The 13,676-nt window shown below is 42.1% G+C and overlaps 1 protein-coding gene across 1 annotated transcript in view; it reads right to left on the minus strand.

Moving 5' to 3' along the window:
* Window positions 1–201: 201 nt before the first annotated feature.
* The window catches only part of LOC139691087 (GATA-binding factor C-like), a 228,756-nt gene continuing 215,281 nt past the window's right edge, over window positions 202–13,676 (minus strand). Inside the window, exons 6-8 of the mRNA XM_071588832.1 lie at window positions 723–954; window positions 532–611; window positions 202–369 (exon numbers count right to left, since the gene is read on the minus strand). Of these exons, the coding sequence (XP_071444933.1) occupies window positions 202–369; window positions 532–611; window positions 723–954 (480 nt within the window). The remainder of the gene's footprint in view (window positions 370–531; window positions 612–722; window positions 955–13,676) is intronic.

The following is a 13,676-nucleotide window of genomic DNA, read 5'->3' on the forward strand; positions in this document are numbered from 1 at the left end:
CAAAAGAAATTAGAAAGACAATACTGTTGAATGATGAAAGGGAAAAAGTTATAAATTTAAATATGTTGGTCTAACGAAGCGACGCATAATGACGCTAAATTGTACGCAACTAACTACAAATAAACTTCGCAGTAATAGATGGAAAACAAAATGTAAGTCTCATCAGTCTGAGTATGGTTGCGGTGGAACGCAAGTGCCTGCTTATGAGTACCCGTTCAAAATAAGCCTTACCATTCCATTGGAAGCTGCAAGCGCCAGTCCTCCCGTTCCAAGCGAGGAGAGTGCACCGGGTGAGGAGCCGAGGCCCAGGCCCCCCATGCCTCCCATGTGGTGCATTGGGGGCGCGGCGGAGGCGCTCGGGGGCGGGTGCTGATGCGAGCCCCCGCCACCAGCGGCACTCCCTCCGCCAACTCCGCCGCCCACCCCGCTTCCGTCCGAGCCCTGACCCTGCTGCTGTCCCCCCTGCTGCGCTCCCTGCTGCTGCCCCAGGTGGCCCAGGTGGTGATGCGGGGGTGGTGGAGGCGGCGACACGAATCCTCCGGCCATGGCGGCGTGGACGTTGCTGTTGTACATATAGTGGGACATGGCGGCGGCCGGAGAGGGTCCGAGGTGTGGGTGGTGGTGCGGGTGTTGATGGGGATGGTGGTGCGGGTGGTGGTGGGGATGATGGTGCGGGTGGTGCGGATGGTGCGGGTGGTGAGGATGGTGGTGCGGGTGGTGATGCGGGTTGGCGAACCCGGGGAACGAGAGAGCGGCCACGGCCGCCTTGTCCAGCGGCTTCATCATCATATCTGGCAGGCCCAGCCCGCCCATACCGCCGGGTCCGGCTCCTCCCATTCCTCCTGGACCCATTCCCAAAGGTCCTCCCCCCCCTTTCTTCTTCTTCGACTTGGAGGATAGCTTCCGATTCCTCGTCTGGATTCCCTCCTTTTTCATCGTCAGGGGTCGGTTAACCTGTGTACAGGGGAAATGTCACTTAATTAGTAACGATGAAAGCGAAATTCAAAACACACTCTTAATTACAAATTTATATTAATCGTTCCACTTCGCCTCTTTTTTGTACATATTTCTATGCCACCGAAAAAAAGGAACGCAATTTTAAATGCATTTACGACTTATTTGATTCGCCATCCACCAGGCAACGTTTTAATATATTAATTAATTAATTTCTCTATTGATCGTTCTACCGTTCTGAACAAATGACATTTAGCGCCATAATGACCTAATGACTATACCTAATGGCATAACGGCTATACAACGCTGGCAAGACACATGGCAATTAGAATTGAAATAATAAAAGTGACTAGTGACAAATTTTTGGAAAAAGAGCGATTCCCTCCCGAACGTCTACTACATTGAGAGCAACGAAATGGAATGTGTAGCCTCATTTAAATACCTAGGCGTTACCCTCACTCACGATCTCTCCTGGGGAAACACATACGGGGAATATGTGGGCAAGCCAACGAATAAGTATGAAGAGTACTTGATAAATGTTATGAATAGGTCAAAGAGAAATATTATCTGTCGCTGGTTAGGCGACTCAGGCTCATTTATATAATATACTGCAAGTATATGGGATCCTCACGAAGTTGGATTGATTGCCGATTTAGATCGCGTGCAGCGTAGAGGAGCTGTATTTGTAAAACACTGTTAAGAAAACGAAGAAGCGTATCAAAAATATTAGAGCAGCTAGGCTGGGAGTCACTCACAAAGCGAAGATTAAATTACAAATTGAAACTCTTGCATAAAGTCGATCTCTTTGTCAGCGATGTTGAAAATGTACTATTATTATCCCCATCACACTAAGTGTCAAGCACCCTAAAAAATAAATTGGTACTCAATGACTTAATTTAAACTAAAATTATTAAATTGAAAAACCTTTTCTCCAAGAAACGTTATATATTATTGTGAATATACATACATACGGTATTTTTCAAGGGTGATATCCACTAAATTTCAATAATGGTTTTCTGTATACCGTGGTGTATTTATCTATCAGAAATCACGTCCCATATTCGCGCAGGTTATTTGGCAAAAGGGTGCAAATAAATAAACTGAAGTACCTGTATTTCATTCATTCCCATCAATTTACCATCATGAAAATAGGCATTCATTGGTTGAGTCCCCGAAAAATGTATCCAATATTACAGAGTATTCCTACAGTCTAAGGGGATAAAAGCCGGACGTTGAATATCGTTCCGGGAATGATTGGCGTAATTTAGACATCGACAAGGACACCGTAACATACAGGGTGTTCCGGTTCGCAAGAGTAGGTGAGCAAAGAAGGAGTGGGTATCAGATGCAAAGAGAAGAGTGAGAGGGGATGGAAGGTGGTTGAAAGACTCGTAGGCGGACAGAGGTGCTAAAGGGAAAAAGGTGGAAGCCCGAGCGCGTAAATCCTATCTCACGCACTCTGTCAGACGACTAAATGGGAGAATGGGGTGAGTGGAAAGGGAAGGAGGTAAATAAAAATCTGGAAGAGAGGTGAGCGAGGGGCCCAGCTTGGAAACGGAGGGTGGACCCTTCTCGATTCCCCAATTCGTAGACTGTCCCATTCCTTGGCTCCACTCAATACTCATCAAACTGGAATAAGGGAGATGGAGGTAGGGTTAGAGAAGGAATCGAAATGGTGGGGAAATGGAGGGAGAGATCGGGGTCGGACTATAAGCGTGCCCGCGTTGGCGGAGGAAAAAGGGAAAGCGAGGATGGAGGCGGGAATGGAGGGCGTTTCTTCTTTCAAATGGAAAGAAGATTTAGTACATATAGTGAGTGTATGTTGGGGGGCGTAGATGCGGGAAGAGGCAAGATGAACGGAGAAGGTCCACAACTGAAAATGGGCAACTCGAAAGAAGCTACGAAATTGTCAGCGTTGTTTAGAGAGGCTGAGCTGAGAGGCCAAAATCAACACTAACGTTGGTCATCTTAAAACTGAGCAGTTTGTTTACTAGAATTAATTTTATTTCTAAGGAGGAAGCGTGAAATTGAAAGAAAACGAATCACTCCAAGAAATGTCATCAAGATAGAAAAATTGTGGTATATGAGTGAGGGACATACGTTTGGAGAGCATTTGCAAGAATAAACCAAGATAATGCGAAATGTAACTTACTTTATTAAGGAAAATCAATTAATCGAGGGATATTTTGAGGCCTTTAAAACAAAGGGAATATGGGGGGGACAAAATAAGATTAGTCGGAATAGATAGATAGGCTATAGATAGGCCATCCCACTCCTAGTAAAACACTAGATGACTGTGAAGGGTACGCATGCGGGAAGTTGAAGGAATGAAGGAAGATTTCGTGAAGAGAGGCACTAATGAAAAGGTGCTATAGAAAAAAATGTTACCTCTTGCACGACGGGTTCCTGAAGCCATTTAAGTGGTTGCCCAAACTCGAAGTGAGTGTTATTATGGCAGGGGTGATGTTCCTCGCGGAAGGGAAATAAATGAATGGTCGCTATAATGTGGAACGTAAAACTGGGAGGAGCAAGGGTGGGAAATATAAAGAGAAGGGTCAGTTGGAAGGAGAAGAAGTGAAGAATTAACCGGGATGGGTTGTAAACATCACTTTGTATTGGCTCTGGAATGAGTTCGTACGTCCCGAGTGACATGCAGGGAGGAGTTTTTCCGATCCCCCTTTCCTCCGATATTAGCTTTTCCAGACTGAGATGTGCATTACGGCAGTTTAGATTGAAAATGGTCGAGCAAATAATTTCTCCACTTTTGCTCCAATTTGATACCAAGGAGCAGGCCTTAACCGAATGCAGGCACCAATAGAAACAGTGGCGCTAGAAATGGTAAAGGGTAGGGAGTGTAGACAGAGAAATGGAAGGTAATAGAGAAGGAAGGAAATGGTAAGTAAAAGGTAATTGTAAGTAAAGTAAGTGAAGGAAGAGGGATGCCGTAGTAGAACAAGGCATCGTGGTTACATTCAGGCGTGTGGGGAAATGGCATCGAGCGGATTAGGGCGGGAGGAAAGATGGGAACAGGAGAGGAAGAGGACGAGTTGGTAGAAGTGAAGGTGGTCAGAATAGACGGGAGTTGGGAAGACAGTAGAGGAGATTCCCACCTCACACACTATCCCGCCCGGACATAAATAATCGTAGTTAGATCGAGGATTTAGACTCGAACAGGATTTGGCCTAGATTAGCAGCATTTGGAGTCGATACAAATTCATTCCACCGACAGAACTGTGAATTATTCCTTTATAAAATTACAGCAAGATATACAAAACGAAAGCTGACAGTTTTATATGGTTATTTTTTCCAAGAACAATAAGACACCAGAATGCTTGTAATCGAAATCCCCCAGTAGTCGGCTCGACATAATTCGTATTAACCTACAAGGTAGCAACTGCGCATGGTTATACTAGTATATTTTAGTATGTATATATATATATATATATAAAGGTGTGTATATACTAGTATATACACACCTTTTTGGTGGCTCGCAGGATGTAGATGTAGAAAGCAAGGAGGTGAGCGACATGTTAGGATAGGTAACTAGAGGAGTGAAATTAAACACATGATTAAGCGAAAGGTTTTGGACCAGGAATGGCAGAAGGCCTATTTTTTTCACTGCCATCATTTGGGGAAAAAAGGACAGATCCCAGTCGGGGAATAACTCTCGATCGCAATGGGCGACATAAAAACGAAACGGAAGCCATAACTCAGCAGGAGAAAAACGATTACGACATTTGCATTTTTCTCTCTCTCTCTCTCGTCCACACTTAGGACGAATAGGACGTGGGGGAGTAGAGGGAAGAACGCCAAGAGGAATGAGTAAAACCTCAAATCGTGCTAACAAATTTATAACCAAGAGCGCGCGATGACATTCTACTTTTTTGAGTCCAACCAAAGAAAAAAGTAAATAATAGTAGTGTTAATGCCTGCAACGCGGCTAAAAGAAGATGGGAAAAAAGGAAATAATATACGAATGTGACTTTTAATGTCGCCTTTTCCCTTGCTTTACCTTGTGAACAAGGTATTTTTTTATTTGTCCACCACTGAGAGATGGAGTTAGGAATTTAAGTATGGATTTTTGGTGTCTACCTAAAACGACATAGTACGCAAACAAAATGCCTCATCCCGTGAGAAACAGATTCCAATGCGGCAATTATTGCTATATTCTTTATTCTTCTTTTGGACGGCTTCACATGCTTTTTTCCCATCTCTCTTTTGCCCCGTATTCTACCTTTCCTTTGCCCCTCTCTCTCTCCCTTTCACTTCTGACAGTCGAAAAAGAAAAATAAGAAAAACTGGAGAGAAGACGTGGCCATCACTATGCCATGAGTTACAGAGCGGAGGAAGGGACCATTCTGGGATGTCCCTCGGCTTGAAGTTGACAGACAGCGCCGGTATCTCGAATGGTGGCAAGGAGGATGGGAGAGTGAGTGACGCGGAGTAAGGACGAGACGGAAATGAGAAGAGAGAATGGAAGAGAGATGTAAAGAAAGACTCAGAGAACTGAGGCATAAAGGCTATATTACCAAAACATTTCTAAGAACTATCGAAAAAAGTGCGGGTATATTTGTAGGCCAATTCTAATTGCAGGTCCCATCAATGAAGAACGTTTTGATTTACATTCATCATAATTAAGAAACTTTTATAGGTTGATTTTATGAATAATGGACCCAAAAAGGACGGCCAAAAAATACGAACGACATCCGAAGAACATAAGCCGAATGAGACATGTAGCTCATTGTCATCGTTGATTGGACAAAATACTTCAAACGAAAGCTTCAAATATCTAAGAGCGATAAACCTGCACAAAGCCAATGCGGCTACCTTAAATCACGAAAATATATATAAAGTGAAATCTCACGAACAATACGACCCTCCATGTTGTTGAAAGAGCAAGGAGAGAGATGTGAGAAGCGTGGGGATAATGGGAGTAACTTGGGAGGGGCGAGACTGACGGATTTTCTCGCATGCAACCAATATTACGAGATCCCTTATGATATATATTAAGCGTGACATCGATAATCGGTCACACTTCGGGAATGAGAAGGAAAAAGAAAAACAGCATAGAAAATAAAGCTCATGTGCATGGTGCTTTGGATTGCTACGGTACGAGAAGTTAAGAAGTTTGAGAGGAGCGATAGTGCAATAAAACTGACAGAAGGAGAGAAGAAAGGAAAGAAGGGAAAGGAGAAGAGGGTAGATGGAATGCCGTTCGGTTGTTACAGGGAGAGAGTGAGTGAACCGACGAATTCTATCGTCGTTTTTTAATGGGACGGAGGAGGAGTCACTCCCGAATAAATGTGAAACGAGCGAAAGGCCGCTCGAACAGCCTTTTAAAATATCTCGTTGAACTCTTTGCATACTAGTTGTCGAATGAAGCAAATCTACGCTACTTTAATCTAATTTCAATTCTCTATCGCCGTCAACTTTTGAAGCGCTAACCGATTGAGGAAATATCAAATGTAGCTAGGAGTTTTCGAGACATCTGATTACAATTTATCGAGCTTTGCAATGTGGATAAGGCTCCATTAGCCTGATTAGACGTGCTTATTTGCAGTTTAGTTCCTCGTTTGGTTAAACCAGCTGTGAAATAATTTTACTAAATTAACTAAGAAATTGCAATTTTCACATAATTTGCTGCTAAAGACATTCAAATTTGTCGGTAAAGTGCTTCATCTGTGATCTAAAGGTGTTATTATCAATGATTAATAATGAAAAAAATCTACAGGTAGACTTCCAGATTAGCTGAAGGATTGGAGGACATTTTCGTAAGCACAGGGCAAACAATTCTACCAAACATTTAACAAATTCTAATTAAATTTTTTCATACTATCTTTCGCGATCTTTGAGAAGTGATTTTATTCTTTCTGACTAATTTCTATTCATGTTCTCATTAATCCAGATGTAATCTTCCTCTTTAAAAGCGCCAGGTAAAAACAATGTCCTGTTAATCCGGTTAGATACAACACCGTGTACTCCTGGATGTCGTTCTTGGGCCTTGAACAGTACTCTCAGGTTTTATCTTAACAAGCTCCATAACAGAAGTGGCAGGATATTTAGTCGCCACCTTCTCTTGGCAAGAAAAGGAAAGAAAAAATACAGACAGCATCGTGAATCACACCATCGAGTGGGGAAAGAATGACCGAGAAGAGTAAGAGGAATGGTAAAGATAAAGGAGAGAATGAGCAGAAGAGGAGGATGACCTGATGATTAGAATCGTTTGCAGTACACGCATATCCCACACCAAGTCGTCTGCTCCTTCCTCCTAGAATCCCCCTTCCCTCCCGCACACCTCACCACAAAAATCCGAGCTTCCCCACCCACCGTCATCCTTGTAACCATCCCGTTTTTAAAACCACCACCCTTTTCCTCCCAGGCCTCACTCCCTCCCCTTATCCCTTTCTCGCTCACTCAAAAAGCATGCCGCCACGACTTCCCTCCCCCCATCTCTCTCTTTCCCTCTGCACCTTTGCCTTCTCCCCACTCTCCTTCTTCTCCTCGACCTCTCTACCCCACTCTCATTTCTCCTGTCTCCCCTTTCTCTCCTCATTCACTCCCATCTCCCAAAAAAAGTGTAGCCTGTTCGTCACAGCGTGAGGCCCAACACTCGTGAGCAACGGAAAAGATACCAAGGAATCTCACCACCATTCCAATGCTTCCCCTCCTACTGATCCACACGCACTCCCACCTTCCTTTCTCATATCCCACCCATTTCCCCAACCACCTTTGCCTCCAATCCTTTCTTCTCCTTCGACTTCCACACCCTCACCAGGTTCTCATCCACATGAAAACTTCGCTTCCACCCTTCCGTATCACTTATCCCAACAATCCCCTTGCCATACCCAACCCCTAAATACAAGAAGCTTTTTTAGTTCTTTTTCTTCTGATTATTCCCATCCTTAGGTGAAAAGAATACCCTCCTCATACTTGGCATAGACGAAAGGATGTCGATTCTCGGGCAACAATATTCTTCATCTTGCTCTTTCCAAAGCTAATATATATCTTACATATTACTAGGAGTGCATCAATAAAAGATAAATTCCTATGACCCTCGTTGTCATCCTATTAACTTTTTAATCAACCTTCTCCACGCAATAGTCTAACGAGACTACAGTGGATGGATATTCAAAAAGAACCGAAATTTTCTTCCATAACATTTTTTCGATTATTCTCGACCGATCTGCTTTAGCTCCTTTCTTTCAAAATTGCTTGCCCAAGGGAAAAAAGTTTTGTTATCATTGAGGCAACAGTACTTAATAGACCAAAATGGACGATAAGGGACAATGAATCGAATTGAATTGAAGAAATATCAATGAAAATCTGTAAGTAAATAATCCGTTCTGAATTAATCACATGCAATAAATTTCGGAAGTACTGGGTTTCCGTTATTCCCAAGAAGAGGGCCTAAGTTTTATGAAAAAATAGGATATAAATAGGATAAAATAGGTTATAAAATAGGATAAAGGAATTTGAATGAGTTAGAACCTTACAAAATGGACTAACTTTTAATTTACTGAAAACCTCTCGCGCCATCTGAACTGCAAATCTTATCAGGAAAATCTGTCACCTCATGGGAATGATTCGTACAGTATTTGTAAAATCCTTTCATTCATTCCTCGAACAATGAAACTAGAGGCCCGTCAAAACACTTTTTCCATGTGGCCTTTGCCTCCAGCACCACCTTCTGACAGAGTGAAATTATTGACAGTTATTCCCCCTATTGTATGAGATCGTTATAAGCGTGAATCTTCTTTGAATCTTTCTGACATGAGGTCATAAGGTCCCAAACCTAGCTTTCGACCCATAGGAGTCCCAATCCTCACTTTAATTTGTCTCCCACGTCGTATTGAAACACGCCACTTTTTCCTCCTAGCGTTCGAGGACAGGCGGGTGGGAAAAATGAGAAAAACGTTCGTCATGCGGAGACATCTGCATGGAACAGGATGAGTTACAATATTCGGGGTCGTCACACTTGCTTGTTGACCATTTAGAAGCGAATAGTTTGATTTTCTTCGAGTGGCATGACAAATTTCATTCGCATTAAGTTGACGTAATTAATTAAATGAAAAAAATGCAGACGCTAACGGCAATGCTCCCTAGGATGGAGCAAAATAACTGGGCGTTTAAATTCTAAAATATAGCTCTATATCAGTCGATGAAATAAACATTTTCCTAGAGAGCATCACATACTATAAAGTACGTGGGACGAGTAAGTCTTCCTGCTAATTTGAAATATACGTAAACCGTATTTCCAATGTTATAATTAATGGAATAAAATTCAGATGCATAGTGCCAAAACGTGACATTGCACGAAGTAGTTCCCCAATCAACATCAGGCACACGTTGTCCATTAAGAGGTTTACGCTTTTCAGACCTCCGTCAGATATGTTTCATTTATGTTAGGAACATGTTTTTAGGATAGTATACAGGAGAAAATCGCCATTTACATTGTTTTGGCGTATTTCTAGACAGCACATACAAGTCTTCTGCTATGAAAAGTGCTTTGTCTTATAGTAATAGGTTTAAATTCCTATTTGGAATCCATTTGTAGCCTCTTTTCGTCCCGATTTCCCGCTAAATAGGCATAGTGTCTCTGTCATCAGTTCTCTCAATTTGAAAACTGGCCTTCTCGTAATTTTTCATATATTATCCTAATTTTTTTTAAAGTCTTGCAAAATAATTTTTGCTTACCTTACGCATCTCTTAGTAATATCATTAGATCTTTCTTGCGTATATCGTGTGCTTTCTTTTGCACTCCTCTAGAATTTTATCGCTGATAAACGTAGCAAGTCGATGTATGTCACTTTTCTTTCCTAATTACCCCATGGGAGACAATTGTGAAAAAGACATCTAGTATGAATGTAAAATGGGGCATTAATGGACAACCAGCTCCAGTTCCTCCAATTCCTATCACGTTTCTTTCCTAGTGCCCTGCTAAACTCAAAACCAGCCTTCTCTTAAATATTAAAAGCCTAACAATTACTTTTTACATTACAATAGCTTTAAGCATTACAATAACTTTTTGTTCCATCTAAAATTACATCTCTATTTGCACTAATCTCCAACTTCATTCAATCGCTCCGTATCTACTTTGGGGCTGAATAAAACATGCATACTCATGCATCTTTCCTGCGCGTTATCGCTATCCATTAAAATGATTTGTGGCATCACCAGGAAAAGCGTTTTGCTCCATAGCTTGTAATTTGAAGAAATAATATGTAAGAAAAAATTTTAATTTCTACTTAAGAATTCTAAAGGTATGTAACGAATAGATGTATTACGTTGCAGAAACTATTATTTTTTCCAATTAGGAGGGTGTCCATATAACCAACTAAGTTCTATTCTCGTTTTGGTCATAATGTGAACAAAAATGAAAAACATCCCGCGCCAAATGCAAGCAAGGTATCTCTTACACGATCGTCACTTTTGGCACGCAGGGAATATTACTTCATCAAACGATTTATAAAGAGAGATTGCCGATCAGATATAAAACATGGCAATCGGACGCTACATGAATCAATCAAAAGAATCAGCCTGTCAGAAACGTCTCAGTGATGACCATTGTCATCGCATCCAAGACTCAAGGACGGAGGCAGAAATAAAAACGAAATGGAAAGCATAACCAGCAAAGAAACAGTACAAAGGCACACAATGAGAGTCCACCAGGACGGGAGGAAGGAAGGGTCGAGTACAAGACGCCCCAAGAGGGTGGGATAAAGACACTTGCTGGAATTCGAATCATGGATTTATATTACTTCCTTTTATGACTGACATCGTGCTGCTCGATCACAGTCGAAAAACTTCTCTCCCATCCTCTCCTGTTACTGAAATGCTTAACTCGATCGTCAAAATCTTTTCGAACTCCTCAAGTCATCTTCAATTACTCGGTAATCTAAAGAAGGAAAAAGAACAATGCTTTGGAGCCTTATTTTCCCTGTCACTAACGGAATTAACCACTTAACCTAATGCACACCATGTGAAAAGTAGATCTTCGCACTTAACCTCATATTTCATTTGATCTACAAACAGCTGTTATAATAATAATGTGAACACAACTCTCGTGGAGTATTGTTTAAATCAACTTGTGGTAAAATCCCAGTCAGGGCGAATGATTTTTACACTCTGAAATTGTAGCATTGAAATGCACATTAGCGGATGACTCCGTTAAAATTTACTGTGGCGGCATCTCCCGCAGTTTCTTTGGAATTTGTGGTAAAACGTCAGAATGCTGAATGCCTTTGGAATCCCAGCAATATCGGTCATCGTAGCTATTCTATATGCTTGTATAAGCTTAGGTAATAGAAACAAGAGGTTTTGTGTACTGGGGAGGAATGAAGGTGGTGGAAAGCAGAGGGAGCGATAGAAAATGTTAATGGCAATATTTGCAGGGGCGGGGTCGCTGTCACGGGCGGCAGGAGGAGGGGAGGCGGGGTCCGAAGCCAAGCGAAGCACACATACTTGCGCAGCAGGAGCTGAGGTTGGGGAGGTGAGGAGGAGTGTGGAAGGGGGAGGGCCGAGTCATCGGCGGCATCGCAATGAGCCGGTGCCTAAGTGCGCTAAAGGAGGCGACGATGGAGAGGTGCTTACCCATCTTGCGCACGAACTCTCGTGCGCATAAAAGCTAGGCCGTGAGGAAAGGAAGGGACGGGTGGGGGAAAGCGGGGGTGGAAACACAGGGCATGAGGGATTGAGGGGATAACTGACTAAGGAATAGCGAGGCGACGGATGGCACGGGAAAAGGAAGAGAAGGCGTGATTTGAAGGTTAGGGCAAGGAGACTGCCCTCGTAATAGTAAAAGGTGAGGACTCACTTGAAGGGGCCGTACTTCTTGGATTACTATCGGGGACAAAGGTCGAAAAAGAAAAGGTAAGGTAGTAGAACGTGAATGATAAAAAAATAATCGGGTGTTTTTGTGGTCAAGAGAAAGCGAGAGAGCAGAGGACGAGTAGGATGTAAAAAAAGGATTTTACAAGTGATACAAAAAAGAGTGAACCAGCAGAAGTATCAATGAAAGGAAAAAAGGCTCTGGGCCGGGCCGGGCTAGGTGACGAAACGCTGCCGAAGGTTTATTTTTTGCTCAGGACTGAGTGAATAAAAAACTGAGCTGATGATAGTAAAATGTGAAACGAGCAAAGATGTGCAAGGTAAGAATTAAGGCGGTCCTAGGTAGTCCTAGTTCCTGGTCTGAAAACGCCGCTCAACAGATTCGAAGGAAAAGGAACAAAAAGAGTGAGAAAAAAGAAAGGCATGCATATCGCAGACAAACCGGCGTTCGTGTCACCACCTCTTCTTTCTCGTTTCTATTTTATGACGTCACGTGACGAACGGCGCGGCGGCCCGCCACAAGGGTGCGGAAACTGAAGGTACTAAAATAAAATTGAACAGAGGACGTATGTATGCGCGCCGGTGTGTGGTTGCAAATGGAATGGAAAGGTGGGAAAGAAAATAAGATAAGGGTGGGAAAAATATTAGAGGGCGGAGGAAAAGGGGAGAGACGAGGAGAGGTATGATTCCCGCGAGAACGCAAGACTTAGTAAAATGGTCAATGAAAAAGAAGGAGAACGTAAGCGCAAGAAAAAGCTAGCAGGGAAGGAAGCAACGCTGCTCGAGGCATTGGAATGAGTTAACTGCACGTGCTAAAGATTCCTTCAACCCTGGGGTGAACGGCGCGAGGATGGAATGCTGATCAAAATAAAGCGATGCAATACTTTCAAAATTAATTCCCGATGATTCTAAAACTTTTTTACTTTACGGAGTTTTAAATGAACTATTTCATGAAAAATTGGAACTCCAAGAATGATTCTCTCAGAAATTTTATAAAATGCTTATAATTTGTACAAGTACGTAAATTGATTTTCCAATATTCAAAGCAATTTATGAAGTTAAAAAATTAAATTGCTGACTGCTGTACTAATCAATTACATGAAGCATTACACCGGGACAGATACGAGGTTATATCATAGGTAACTGTTGACGCAAGTTTTCCAGGTGTATGTTTTAATTTGTGTTCATTCGATGGTACTCAACTCAGTCTCGCTGATTTGAAAATGAAGCGTATTCCGTACGCATGGAAATATGAGTAAAGCTTCTAGAAAATCATTGAACTAGAAAAGTTTACCGTTTATTTGGAAAAAGAACGAAATAAAAAAGGTTAAATGAGTAATTACGGCCTACATCTCAATAAAGTAAAGACGGGTTCCTCCGCAACGATGTTCATCGCTGCTTTCAATCCTTTAATTTTTATCTCTCTCTATTACACCAGAAGGCCCCTCCAACCCCCAAACGCGTCACCGTGCGAGCCAAGGCAGTTCGCGGGGATAATATGATGAGCCAACTCATTAACGGTGCTTCACGTTAGAAACCACGGTGTCGCAAACCTGCGATGCGCCCAATTGAAATGCTTGAAAGTCAACGCTAAAGAAACTCTATCTCCTTGATAAAGAACCTCTTTCACACGTATTTCTCATGCGAAAGTATTGCTATATTCAATTTCACAATGCAAATATTGAAATGAGACAATGAAGCGTGTATTTGAAGTACTTTTATAAACATAATTGCAACAGAATACGTTTTTAATGACTAGTTTGTGAGTTGAAAATTAAACTCTAAAATCTAACTTCCTGTATTACTTCCTTAAAGGAAAGCAAAATACGGGAGGAAATAAGAAGTGGTGACAATTTCTCCGAACGGATGCAAATATTCTATACTATCCTCAGAAT

The sequence above is a fragment of the Hetaerina americana genome, unplaced genomic scaffold, assembly GCF_022747635.1.
Source record: "Hetaerina americana unplaced genomic scaffold, ioHetAmer1.1.p SCAF_3, whole genome shotgun sequence".
In the NCBI taxonomy this organism is placed as follows: domain Eukaryota; kingdom Metazoa; phylum Arthropoda; class Insecta; order Odonata; family Calopterygidae; genus Hetaerina; species Hetaerina americana.